At 43.0% G+C, this 14,398-nt stretch overlaps 1 protein-coding gene across 2 annotated transcripts; it reads left to right on the top strand.

The window, feature by feature from the left end:
- The first annotated feature begins 1 nt into the window (after nt 1).
- Nucleotides 2-10,169, top strand: galnt17 (polypeptide N-acetylgalactosaminyltransferase 17). Of its 2 annotated transcripts, none has more exons than XM_019861571.1 (11): nt 2-1,147; nt 2,619-2,802; nt 3,541-3,707; nt 5,098-5,272; nt 5,396-5,593; nt 6,087-6,204; nt 6,380-6,565; nt 6,645-6,782; nt 7,672-7,767; nt 8,148-8,305; nt 9,284-9,398. In XM_019861571.1, the coding sequence occupies exons 1-11, from the start codon at nt 895-897 to the stop codon at nt 9,294-9,296; spliced, it is 1,686 nt and encodes a 561-aa protein (XP_019717130.1). In that variant the 5' UTR covers nt 2-894; the 3' UTR covers nt 9,297-9,398. The 2 variants fall into 2 exon arrangements, with proteins under 2 accessions (XP_019717130.1, XP_019717129.1); XM_019861570.1 differs by having other exon boundaries at nt 475-1,147; nt 8,144-8,305; nt 9,284-10,169.
- The last annotated feature ends 4,229 nt before the right edge of the window (nt 10,170-14,398 follow it).

The following is a 14,398-nucleotide window of genomic DNA, read 5'->3' as shown; positions in this document are numbered from 1 at the left end:
GGTCATGCTGTAACGCACCAAAAAAGGGTGCGACGAAAAGCTGTGGTGGTGAGACCAACTGAAAAAGTTGGTCGCAGTAGTGCTACCAGCGCAAAAGGTAAGTGGAGACTGTAGAACCCTGTCATGTCCAAAATTACATAGCATTTGCAGTTACACCACTTTCATCATTTCGTTGGTCTCAGAGCATAATTGCTGCAGTCATATTTAATATGTTTTGGGAAAACCCGAAAAAACAAAATTTTAGAAAACACATTGGTATTTTTTAATTGATATTGTAGCCAAGCGCGCAACCAGATGTGTGAACAAGTAAGCAAAAGGGAAAAGACCCTTCTTTAATAGTATACATAAAAGTGATTTTTGGCAAATGTGCCATGACAGTCATTTTTCCTCTTACTTTTATCCATGCAATCTAAAATGTTTGATATATGGTAAAATTACGGATTCAATATGTATCAGTCAGTGTGTTCACTCATCACGTGCATTATCTGTGATTGCGCGTGCACGAGCGTTGCGGTTTGCTCGGCGCGCACGGAAGCTGCTCGCGTGCACGCGCAGTCTCAACATTACCATCATCACCGGCGACGACAGAAGCGAATTCGAACATAACCACAAGGATGTACACGAACATAATGTCGGTGGCACCGGTACGGAGTAGAAAACATCTGCTGTCCGTCTGAGAGCGCTCATCCGCGGCATGCCTCGTCGACGCCTCCCCGGTCAAAGACGCCGAACCGTGGAGCCCGACCACGTAGATTCATCCATGAACCCCGATGGAGCATCTTCACTAAAATCACCATTTATCATCTTGTTTCCTTGCTGCATCCCCACGCTCGCCGTACCGAGTTCTCCTCGTGTTCTGCTAGTGGCCGGAACCCGAACCCGCCCTGGCTGTCCATGGCTGTACTGAGAAGATGGAGGCTTCTGCTGGTGCTCAACGTGCTCGCGGTGGCCGGCATCATGACGCTGTGGAGCCGCTGTAGCAGCGCGCGCAAGCCAACGGTCCGCGTGGACGCTCCGGAGGGTTGGGACGCTGCGGACGCCGAGCGCAGGAGGCCAGGCCGGGCCAACGGAACCGCCACCGTCAGCCACCAAGTGCTACTCGACAGGCTCAGCTCGTTGGAGGACGTCGTGTACCGACAGTTGAACGGTAACAAATTGCAACTTTTTGGCCATTTAATAAGCACTTTTTTTGCCATTAATAAATAAATAAATAAATAAACAAATAAATAAATAAGCAAATTTGAAGAATTTTTTAAAAAAATGTAGAAATTGAATGTAAATGAGCAGAGTGAAGTGCATGACGAATTGTAAAAACTCAAGTTAACTTTCAGAATCGAGAAAAGAGTTGCCAAACATGTTTTAAAATGTCTTAATTTGTGATTTTTTTTGTTGTTGTTGCTGGGAGCATTTGAAAATGTGTCTGTTATTAATAACTTCATATATGTTGCATGAGATGAACAGCTTGAAGTTGGCATATTGTGGAGGGAAGAAGACAAGATCTGAATTATTTATGGTTTGGGAATTGTATTATTTAAAAAAAAAAAACTTAGCACAATGTCCCGTATGAGCTGAATATTTTGACGTTGGTCAAAAAATGTGGAAAGGCTGGTAAATCAAATATATAAAAATTGGCTTTAATTTTGGTGAATTTTACTGGTTTATGGTTTCAGTTCAATTAAACAAGGAGGTAATATGGTTTGTAAAATATATTTTTAAATTATTTTTTTGAATTTAGGAGTCAGAAAAAGCTTCTGGACATGTTCTGAATGTTTTCAAGAGTTTAAAGTGGCTCGTTTAAAATGGGTTTGGCTCGTCAAGAAATGTGGAAGGAGGAAGTAAATGTGTATATCTCTGAATTTAGAAATTTTATTGTGAGGATTTGGGAATTCTCAAGATGTCCTGACCAAACTAGATATTTTGAATCCGTCAAAAATATGGAAGGTTGGTATATGTGTAAAATCCTTATTAATTACGGATTTTTATGGTGAAAAGTGGGTAATGTTGCTTGCTGAATGTTGTTTAGCACCTAAACATTTCCTGGTGAATGGGGTCTACACCCAGACTATTTCGATGACAGGTTTCCACACCCACACTTGTTGGAACCTCAGGGATATGGTTTTCCCATGCAATGAAAGGTTTCAACACTTTTCCAACGAAACACTTCAACACCCACATTTTTCACCACCAAGACTTCCAATGAAAGTTTTCGGCGCTCACACTTTTTGAATGGAATGTGGGTATTTCAGCACCCAAACTTTTCCCGCTGGAAGGGTTCAACACCTACCTAGACTATTCCAATGAAAGGGTTTACCCCCACTTTTTTTTAATCACACTGACTCGGATGTGGGTTTTTCAGCATGCAGACTTGAAAGGTTTCAACACGCAGATCTTTCTACCTGAAAGGGAGTGATAGCAACAACACGCACACCCACGGGTGATGTGGGTCTTTCAACACTTACACTATTATCGTGAAAGATTTCAGCACCAACATTTCTTGTTGCACCCGCAGAGACTTTTGGTGTTTCAACACCCACATCTTTCCTGGTGAAATGGTTCTACACCCATACTTTTTGTGAGCAAGATGCGAAGATAATAATTTCCTAATATGGTGTTTTGAGGTCTGTCCAAATCTTTGGGCCTTATCGAGGGTTTCGGGGGCTGGGGAGCCGGTGGCCTGGCCGCCAGCCTTTCTCCGGGTGAGGTGAGCGAGGCCAAGTACTTGAGGGACAAATACGGCTACAACGCCTACCTGAGCAACACCATCTCTCTGGACCGAACCATACCAGACTACAGACCCGGCAGGTCAGTGCACGCACACACACAAATTCCCCATGTGGGGCGAGGGTTCATCGATATACCACTGACAGATATCAAAGTAATTGAATCAGATATCGATATACAAGCATCAAGTATCAACACCCTCATATCAGGTATCGATACACTAACATCGGATAGCAATACATCCTCATTAGTTATCAATACATTTATATCATATAACGTTACAGTACATTAAACAAATGATACACAGGCACTGATACACTAGTGTCAGATACCAATAAATTAGGTAGAACATAAAGTCAATAAGATACATGAAAATAAATACAGCATTCCTCTGACATAAAACTCATAACCTCAGAGCACATCTTCACCAAAGAAACAATGTGAATTTGAGTCACAACCTTCATACCTGCGCACTTCCAGATATCATTGAAAGTCACTCATGTTTTTACTTTGCTTTTGGGTCATGGCGTCAGAGTGAAGAACCCCTCTTGACCAATTAGCACTGGTGTCCATTCAAAGGCAGCCTCGTTCTTGCTCAGTCAAACCTGAAAATTGGAAACACCATGTTCCAAAACGGTGTCATTGTGTACGCGGTACATACACATGTAAAGTTTTGAGGATAAACGCAACACGTTTTTGTCATAGTTTCAGTTCATATCAGCAGTAGTCACTTGTGATCTGCCAGCAGGAAGTACCCTCACTGTCTATTGTTTACAAACATTCTGAAATGTCCTATATGCATCTTGTTTGTACCAATAGTTGCAGAAATGTCAGCCACCTACGAGATCTCCCCCAGATGGCCTTGGTCTTCATCTTCGTCAACGAGGCCCTGTCCGTCATCCTACGCTCGGTCCACTCGGCTGTCAATCACACGCCGGCCCACCTGCTCAAAGAAATAATCCTGGTGGATGACCACAGCGACGACGGTACAACACTTACCTGACCTTCGGGAGTTTCTAGTTCTATGAGTACCAAGACGTAAAAGTCGAGCTGGAAATAGTTGGGAATGGGGCTGTAGTGGAGATCAATTTTGAGGTATTAACATTAGCACTCCAAGTAACAAGAAGTAAAAATCTACCTGCATTTTCGTGGGTGGTGGGGAAGTGCTGCTATCGTTCTTCAACAATATATTAATTATCATGCTATTTCTGCGAGCAACTGTTTACTAATTAGGAAAACTTCCTCATCAGGACACACATGCTAAAAGTGGTGAATGATGATGATGAAGAGGAGGAAGTGAGTGCGTGCAAGCGTTTTGGCCGAGCAGGAAACTTCTGACGAGTTGAGTCACAGATCAAAAGGCGCTGGCCTGTTGTTTAGACTCCGAATGGAATTTCACTTTAAGTTTATATCATGATCTAATGTTAGTGGATACGTATTGATCCTATAATGTTGATACCTGTATCGATACCCCATGTCAGTTGTCACTAATACTTGTGTAGAGATATCTAGTGTGTCAATACTTGATGCAGCTGTTATTAATGAATTGACCCCCGATTCTGGTGTATCGATATCTGATGTAGTGGATGGTCTTACAATGCTAGAATATTGAAAACCTGCTCGTGGTATCGATACCTGATGCTCGTCTATTACTTCCTGATATTACGTAGGGATAGCTGATGCTAGTGTATCAATGCCCTGATTTTAGTGTGTCAATATCTGATCCCAGTGTATGGCTATCTCATACTATGGCAACTTAACGATCGTTATTTTGTGTTCCAAAAGAATGATGCCATTTGTGGTTTGGGGCGTGTCTCCAACTTGGAGCATAAATAGTTTTTTTCCACAGCAACCCAGGCTGGCGCAATCCTAACCAAGCCTTGTTGCATAAACTGATGAAGTCTGTTTGGATCCGAGGCTTAATGTCTTCTTAGACAACCGGAAGAGACCCCTTGGGATTTATTCAATGCCCGATACCGGATGTAACGGTATCAATATAGCTGATGATAGTGTTTGGATAGCTAATGCTGTATTGCAACATTTGATAATAATGTGTCAATATCTGGAAGCGTATCAAGATCTGATACTAGTTGTGCATCGAGACCTGTTCTGAGGGAATCGATATCAGATGATAGTGTATCAACCTGATAAAGGTGGGTTGATAGATGATGCTTGCAGTGTCTCAACACCTGATGCGAGTGTATGGATATCTCATGTGAGTGTAGTGATACCTCATGTTAGTGTATGGCTATCGTCATATTAGAATGACCAGTACCTGTAATGAGAGCTGGTGACAGTTGGGGTTGCCACTCTCGTCTACATTTGTTGTCTTTAATGTGAAGAAGCTGTTTATGTTGTTTTGTTGCTGTGTTGCAGAGCAGCTGAAAGGACCTCTTGAGGACTACGTGAAGAGGCGGTACCCCGGTCTGGTCAAGATCGTCAGGAACCACAAGAGGGAGGGTCTGATCCGGGCCAGGATCGAGGGCTGGAAGGCGGCCAGTGCTGAGGTGACGGGATTTTTTGATGCCCACGTGGAGTTCACACCCTTCTGGTGAGGCATTCAAATGACTCTGGTGTATTGTCCCTTCAACAGAATGAATATCCTGCTTCGTCACTAGCGCGGAATCCCCCCGCAATGATGCATTGTGTGTTTACCTTCACATTTACTCACCAGGGCTGAGCCGGTATTGGCCCGAATCAAGGAGGACCGCAGGAGGATTATACTGCCGTCCATCGACAACATCAAGCATGACACCTTCGAGGTCGAGCGTTACGAGAATTCAGGTCACGGCTACAGCTGGGAGCTGTGGTGCATGTACATCAACCCACCAAAACAGTGGTGGGACGATGGCGACGTGACGGCGCCGATCAGGTGGGCACGACTGACGTCAAGACCAGGTCACATCAGTATCAATTCATCCAATATAGGCAACGGGCTTTCACTTGGACGGCACTGTTCTACTTTTGGTACTCAAAGTGCTTTAACACCATTTCTTTATTTACCTATTGATGACGCCGCATCGGAAGCTACTGGGGGTTCGGTATCTTGCTCAAGGACACTTCAACATGGTCACAAGGATTGAGAATCAAATCCTCAACTTTCGGGTTGGGAGATGACCACTCTACCACTGAGCCATAGCGCCCCACAATAACATCCAATAATATAGACCATCCAAGACCACAACACAGTCCAATAAATGTCCACGAGCTCATCGCTAACATATAATGGGGTATTCCATAGACAGACGAATGGAAATCAGCACTGATGTTACAATCACAATAAACGTTCAAAGAACTGCTACTTGAACACAGATGGTTTTCAAAATCCGCGTTCTACGAAACGATTGCGTGCTTCGTTGTGACAGGAGTCCCGCCATGATTGGCTGCTCCTTCGTGGCCAATCGTCTCTTCTTTGGCGAACTCGGGCTGCTGGACCCTGGCATGGACGTCTACGGCGGGGAGAACATCGAACTGGGCATCAGGGTTAGTGTATCGCCTCTTTCTGCTTCCGTTGTCTCAGTCTAAATAGTACAGCGCTTCGTGCGTGAATGTTTATTATTACTGCACTTCATCATCCACACTGATGGTTACCAAGAGACAACGAATTAGAAGTCTTTCGCCATTAAAGTGTGGCATGACTACCCCCACCCTCCACCAGGTGTGGATGTGCGGAGGCAGCATGGAGGTGCTGCCGTGCTCCCGCGTGGCTCACATCGCCCGCGTGAAGAAGCCCTACAACAGCAACATCGCTTTCTACATGCGCCGCAATGCCCTGCGTGTGGCTGAGGTCTGGATGGACCACTTCAAGTCCAACGTCTACCTGGCCTGGAATATCCCCATGGAGGTGACGCCCACATCATCTACTGTCTTGTTCCAAAATGCACTTGAAGCTCCCACCTGATGTGATGTCACAACTGCTGCAGAATCACGGCATCGACTTTGGTGACATCTCTGAGAGGGTGGCGCTCAGGAAGAGTCTGCAGTGTAAGAATTTCCAGTGGTACCTGGACAACGTTTACCCTGAGATGAGGACGTATGGCAACACACTCTACTATGGTGAGGTGAGTCCATACAAAATGCATTTTCACCCATATCCTGTTGACGGGTTGCCAAAGGGAGACTATACACTGGTCTGGTCTACCGTAAGATTACAGCGGTACAGATAAAACTGACGTTTGCGAGCACTTGTCAGCAGGCAGATTTGACAGGCGTCATGCGCGAAAAGCTCAGCGACACCAAAACCACACAATAGCTGAACAAAGTATTTTATTCGTGTTTGTTCGTTTGTTTAAATGTAGTTGCAAATCATAAGATTATTGTGATCTCAAAATATTGAAATCAAATTATTTCTATATTCTGTGATTTTCCGTCGCTCAAAATATACGTCACACTCTCAGACAGGCCGGCAAATATCTGTGCAAAATATGCATTTCGAGTCCTGTCGGTCGGTCTTCGCCACCATGAACAATGTTCAAAACAAACACAGCTCACGCCTCACAGATGGCAGCTTCCAGTCCTGCGTAAAGATGAAGGTGACTTCCTACAGTTCTGATTTGTAGACGCTCTGAGCATAAGTTCAGGAGCAGAAGTCCCATTAACCAGGTAAAATAAATATTCAGGAAGTTAATTTGCAAATATCTATTTCATTGTTCGGTGAAATAGTGCTCGTTTTTTTCCCCATTGTATTGAGGTCAAGGCGCCGTTACTCCAAAAGCAAAAAGGATGACGGCATATGGTATTTTTGTTTAGTCGAAGTTCAGCTCTAGAAGTTTGCTCTAAGTTCAGCTTTTTAATTTATTTGAAAGATACCTTCAACTCAAATGCTGACCAACATTAGCACTCCCTAAACGATGTTAGCTAACATGCTAATCATAATGTTTTGTTAATTACTTAGTTGTTTTTTTTTTTTTTTTTTTTAGCATCTTGTTAGTCAAAAGTGTATCGTTTCAGATGCGCAACTCGAAAGCAAGCCACCTGTGTTTGGACCAGGGTATGAGGGAGAACCACACGGCCACCCTGCACCCATGCCATGGGTGGGGTCCCCAGGTAGGTAGGATGGCAACTTTACGTGCTTGGCAACCGAGTATCCTCTTGGGGGTGTCAACAGTTCTCACACTCTGTTCTGACGCAGAAATACTTGTATTAATAAAAATTACTGGTAAAAGTAGAAGTACTGTATTAATTGTTTAAGTAAAAAAGTAAAGAGTGTGAAATGCACTTCAGTACAAAAGTAAAAAAACGATTGCGAACAATAACACTATTTTGTCTAAGTGAGGAGTATAAAGCACAGATGAGGTACTTGTAGGTAAAAGTAAAAAGTCTGAAAACGGAATCCTGAACTACCGACGCCGATAAAAATATAGTTAAGTACTGTCACAATGCTGTTACCTTCCACCACTGGCATCATGTTCATGTCTCTCAGATAGGACGTTACACCAAAGAGGGTCATCTGTACCTGGGCCCACTGGGCAGCACCGGGGAGGACACTCGCTGTGTGGCGGACGATCCTGCCACCCAATTCCCGCAACTCCTGGATTGCGACAAAGACAAGGACGAACACCGCACCAAGTGGATTTTCACTCAGGTGACAGCTTCTTCTCATTAATGCTTACAGCCTCGTCAATCTCTTATACTGATAGCCTAGCTTCTTCTACTAGGCTACTACTTTTCATGAATGTTGAGCCCAGGGCTTGTGTAGTCTAAAATACCGTTAGCTTAGCATCTATTTCTTCTTCTGCTGCAGTTTTTATTTCTTCTTCTACTGCCATTTTTATCACCTCTCATGAAGGTAGATAGCTTGGTTTGTCTACAAAACTATTAGCCAAGCTTCTTTTATTTCTTCTACAACTACCACCACCACCTGTAATGCTGCCATCACTACAACTACTACTTGGCTTACTATGTCTAATACCGCTGATTCTACTCCTTCTCATGAAGTTAGAGAGCTTGCTTGGTCTACAAAACTGTTAGCCTAGCTTCTTCTCTTTCATCTACTACTCTCCACTGGTTAGCTGACTGACGGTAAATTAAAAACAGCAGCAGGAATAGTTGTGGGAGGCATCCCCATCTTGCTTTGCTCCCGTTACTAGGAACACTTGTGACTGTGTTACGCCTCTTAAACGTGTTATTTTTGTACAGACAGGGTGTACAATAGTAACAGTATGATTATTTCTATTTGGGTATTCCATTTTTGCTACTTTTAATTTATTGTGGCACGCTTAGAAACAAAGGTAGGCAGTCAGTGCTTTAAATATGATATAAAGGCGTGCCCTCAATCATTAGATATTTTGTACGACGACGAGATAGTCGGAATGAAGTGTTGTGAACGCACTGTGTTTAATGATTTCTAAATAGATCCGCGGGCTCGAAGGAACAAATGGGTGAGCTGAAGTAGCGGCCCAACAGTGTTTATCGACAGAACATACAGATTATCCAATCCAGGCCTGCTACTACGTCCACTTCTACTAATACTACCACTCCCTATATGATCATTAATACTACTTGTGAAGGTTGAGGTCATGTTTGGTCCACAAAAGTGATCTTCTTGGTTTTCCCCCTGTAGGGTGATTCCATGATAAACTCGGCCTCGGGCCGCTGCTTGGAGGTGGTGCCCGCCAAAGTGTACTTGGGCCACCAGGTGGTGCTGCAGTCCTGCTCCGGACAGCGGTGGACCATAAAGAACACCATGAAGGATATTGCAGTGTATGTTTAGCAGGGTCACTGCGGCTTCACACATTCAGATGATGACTGGGGATCCGTGGGGACGTCGGGGCCAGGCTCCGGGCCAGTGATGATCGCCTCAGATATTTAAGTTGGGCAAATACGCCAGGCGACTTCTACGAGGACAGTGAGCTGGGGAAAACTTGAAACTACACGGCTTATGATTTGGAAGCAGGTTTTTGGAGACTAGCATTCCCTAAACTTTTTGGGGGACTCCGATGAGTTTCAAGTATAGACATATTTTGACAAACCGCAATAGGAGTAATAATAATAATCACAAATAAAAACTATTGATTAAAAATACAACTTAACATTTGACTGAATCTTCAAAAAGCTTGAGGGTCATCTTGGGGGCTTCTTTTTTTTTTTTTATGCAGGGTGCTTGGGCTCCATGCGCCGGAGCACTTTTGATAGCTTCACTGCCTCATTTGCAAGCCTCTCGCGACATATTATGCAAAGCGGGTTTGGTGCGTGCCATTCAAACAGCAATAAACCCGTCCAGTATGACTGCCAGTATTGTTTCATTGTTTGGCCTGTTCCCATTTTTTAAAAAGCTCTCCAAACACATTTGGTTTGTTTTTTTTCTCACGTTGTTGCAAGCTTGGGGACTTACTTTGTTCCGTGTCGCATGACAAAGAGAAGCAGTGTGACAAACACAGAGGAAGGACCTGATTTTCAAAATAATACTGTTTTCAGACTCTTATGTTGAATAAAATACTTTTTGTTCAGTCTCTCTGTGGAATAACGTAGTTGAATAAAATTTGTATTCTTCTGTGGGTGAGGAGGATTTCTAGAGTGGATGTCGTAACCAGTTGCACGGAGATGATTGCGAGACGTAAAATCCAATTCAAAGGAGATGTATGAGGAACAAAACCTGCATCATCATCGAGATTTTCTCACAGATCATGATTAAACATTTGCTTGCATTGTCTTTGACTAAATTCACTAAACAAACGAACAGAAAAGTCATCGTCCCAGTGGCCATGTAAGATGCAAGATGTCTTGTCAACACATCTGTTTTTTTTAAATCATCTTACCGATTGAAGCGTCAATTACAACCTGCATTCTGTCTCCATTCCAAGCAACATTACCCCAAAAAAAAAAAAAAAAAAAAAAAAAGGAAGGTCAAAATGACCATTCTCGCCATTTTTTTTTCTGTTTTTCGAATGTCTACCTTGGTCAAATAACGTAGCAGGGTTGTTTTCCAAGTGGTGTCACTGGGATTTTTGCCACCCGGAAGTACGTGTGTCACCATGGTGGAAAAGTCTGTCATTCCTCATGTTTGTATGTCGACTACTTTTGACACGTTTCAGTGTATTAACGTGAATGATTCAGTCTTCCAGTAAACAAAGTACTTGATACCCTCGACCATCTTTTTGTGCCTAACTTAGCGGTGTAGCTTGTTGCTAAAAAGCATACAGACTAGAGTGGACTATGGATTTGGGACAGGGACCTGTGCCAAAAGGCGAAAATCTGGGCGTAATTGAAATCCCTCCACCAATAATGGCCTGTAGATGACAAAAGATAGCGGCAAAGAAGTACTTTCGTCTAAATGAAGCTCCTTCTCCCACTTTAACATCGATGCTTGGCACCAAAATGTGAAAGATGGCAGAAAAGCAACATTTAGTCTCAATGAAGTTCTTCAAATAACTTCAACATAGTTCCAAAAGCAATTTGAGCATTTAGTAAGTGACAATCTTGATATCCATCTTAATGTCACTGTACAAGTACCGGGAATGTCTTTGTCCTTTTAAGATAATTCAGTGCACTAGTAGGAAGACGACAGGGACACTACTTATGTTTTGTTTTTTTTCCCTACTATTAGTGCCAATTGTATGCCATTAAACATTATTAGTAAACTACTGTGCTGCACTAACGACTAGGCCCAACTATGTAGCAGGCATTTCTTATGCACTAGTAGCCTCCTGGAGCGACAAAATGACCACTAGTAGTTTTGCATCATCAGTTTTGCATCTGGATAGAAAAAGAAAGTAAAAAGTTAATGCTACGGGTGGGGGTCATGCTGTTTTTCCTTTTAAGCTTGTTTGGTATCGGGGGAAATAAAGCAACTCTCATCTGGAGGGAAAAAAATAACTTGTTTTGAACGTCTTTGTCATTTTGTGTGTGTTTTTTTTTTAAATAAGTGAATGGGGAAAAGATTGATTGAAATACTCAATTTTTCGCAAAACAATGAAGGGATTTTATTTTCAGGCCATATCGGCCGGTCTTATCTGTGCGCATGGGGGACTGAACTTGTGGCTCTTTGGTGGTCGCATATCACCTTCTGACCCATAAAAAATAAATAGAACCATATTGTTTGTATTGAAAAAACAAAGATTTATTGCATCTTGTACACATGTCCAGTATTTACACACTGAGGCTTGTTAAATATTACAATTTAAAGTCTACCTAAATGTGTTTGTTCAGTGTCGCACATGCAAAGTCTGTGTGTGTGTGTGTGTGTGTGTGTGTGTGTGTGTGTGTGTGTGTGTGTGTGTGTGTGTGTGATTGGTTAATTAATTGTGGTGAGGGTCCATGCTACTTGAGAGACACTCCAGTGTTTCCTTTCCCTGCCAAATGAAAAGCCCAGGGAATGGAGGCATGCAAACATTCCCGCAAGGTGTATTTTTCAAGATAGGAAGTTCCCCTGAATGGAACAAGCACACACCAAAACACTCAAGTGTGATTTCCTGTGATTTTCTGTACACTTTTTTAAATATTCTGTGTTTCAAAATAAACCGGATGCTTTGAAAATAAACTGCTGCAGGACCAGGGGTGGGCAAAGTATAAGGCCCGCTGTGTTCTTTCATTCATTCATTGTGAATAATAAAATGAAAGCAGAATTACTGCAGTTTAGTATTAAAATAAACAATTTTATTCATGCATTTACAATTTAATTATTTGTTTGAATAAATAATTGGTTAATTCATATTAATTACATTTTCATAAAATATAAAATGAAAACAATGAGAATGAATTATTTTATTACTAAAATACATTGCACATGCATTTGACATTTAATTATTCTTTTAAATACGTAATTGGTTAATTATAAATACAAGTGAAAAATAACATTAAAAAATGAGAATGAATTATTAGTTTGAAATAAATGATTTGACACGATTAATTATTGGTTGGCAATTCCTCCAAATTAATTATAAACAACAAATGCAGCGTAACTATTCCATGACTTTATAAAACTATTTACATATTTTACATTTTAACTAACATTTAATCTTATCTACAAATGACCTGGCCCATCTGTCTATTTTTAAAATTTTGTTTGCCCGCCCCTTGATCTTTCTCACTGGACACGTCGTTGGGTACACCATCTAAATAAAATTCAATACAAACAAAAACCAAATCTACTTATGATTTTCACTTCTTTTTTTGAATATAACAAAATGTTTATTATTGTGCTTGCACAAGTGCACTGCATCATAATGACAGTAATAAACACATTGTTCAATGAAAATCTCTGTTTTGTATTAGTAATGTCATGAGTGTATAAGCCAACACGCTGTTTGCGTGATACCCACTAGAGGGCGCGCTTGCACAAAGCTTGCTGGTCATCCGGTTTTGTTTCTTTTATGGCTTAGAACACGCATATCCGCCTCAGAGTGACGTCACCCGACGCAAGCGTGTTGCTGCAGTTGTGCAGTCAGAATTTTGTTACTTCAAAGAACTTCTATACAGCGCGACATGACGTGTGGGCGGGGCCTACGAGACCACGTGGCTTCTTCCTTATTATAAGTGCAGTGAAGGTGTGGCGACTTTTTTGTTGCTGATCCGACTCAGTTCTACAATGAACGCCTGTTTTATGGTAGATTTATGAGTTATCGTCCCCCCCCCAGGTTTTTATGGTATACAACAATTAATTGTGTGAATTGTAGTTGGTCTATATGTGCCCTGGCGAGCAGTTCAGGGTGTGCCTCCCTTCTCTTTCCAAAGGTCAACTGATCACTTCAAAGAGGGCAAGCTATACAAAATGGATTTATGGATATTGTATTGTGATATCAGTATTGCTGCTGTATGTGCTTGATCATGTGTAAAGCTTATTATGCAAAGTGACCTCCAGCATCACTCATCAATCAGTCATTAATCAGTCAATTGATAACAGTGAACTGATTCATCAAATCAGAAGAAGGAAATGGATACACAAACACACACGCATGCGCGCACACACACACACACACACACACACACACACACACTCACAGAGCTGCTCTGGCGGGCGGGCGGAGACGCGCGCCCGGCGGGCTGTTGTGGACAGACGAACAGGGTGACCACTGTTCCCCGCTCCGACCCAGATGCAATTGATGACTGGGGGTCCGGTCATGAGCCGGGGGCCCGCTCCAAAAATGAATGGAACGTTTGCCGGGAGGGGCAACTTGCGGGGCTCTTTTGGCTCCTCCATAGGGCCTTCATTTAGCCTCTCGGTGGCTCCGCAGATGTGCGCCAAGGCCAGATGTGCCGGCCGGGCACCTGTCCCGAGGAGAAGGCTGACGGCACAGTGAGGCTTGTCCATGCAGATGGGTCACACAGGCTGCCCATTGTACGACACACACGCATGCGCGCACACACACACACACACACACACACACACACACACACACACACACACACACACACACACACAAACAGCACAGATGGACGAGATGGGACGGCGCCATCTAGTCTCCTCAACACACTTGGTCGCCGTGTGAAACAGGAAGTCAGAAGAAGACGGTGGCAAACGGGAGGAATATTCATGCTCCGGTGAGGAGGAAGGAGGAGGAGGAGAACGGCGGAAGAGGGGAGGAAGGTGGAGGGGAGTAAAGGAAGACAAGGGAGGAGGGCAAAAAGGTGAGAGGAGGAGAATTGAGGAGGGGGGGTGAAGAGGAAGAGGCAGGAGAAAGGAGGAGGAGGCGGAAGAGTGGGAATGAAAGGAGGAGGAGAAAGGAGGACAATAAGAGGA

The sequence above is a fragment of the Hippocampus comes genome, unplaced genomic scaffold (assembly GCF_001891065.2).
Source record: "Hippocampus comes isolate QL1 unplaced genomic scaffold, H_comes_QL1_v1.1 scaffold122, whole genome shotgun sequence".
Taxonomy (NCBI): Eukaryota; Metazoa; Chordata; class Actinopteri; order Syngnathiformes; family Syngnathidae; genus Hippocampus; species Hippocampus comes.
This window is presented reverse-complemented; position numbering and strand designations above follow the sequence as displayed.

What these genes read in the sequence shown, in the direction of transcription:
- galnt17 (XM_019861570.1), top strand. Translation starts at nt 895, where the DNA reads ATGGCTGTACTGAGAAGATGGAGGCTTCTGCTGGTGCTCAACGTGCTC. An exon ending in GGATGACCACAGCGACGACG is followed by an intron (nt 3,708 to 5,097) that starts GTACAACACTTA and finishes GCTGTGTTGCAG; the next exon opens with AGCAGCTGAAAGGACCTCTT. An exon ending in GACGTGACGGCGCCGATCAG is followed by an intron (nt 5,594 to 6,086) that starts GTGGGCACGACT and finishes TCGTTGTGACAG; the next exon opens with GAGTCCCGCCATGATTGGCT.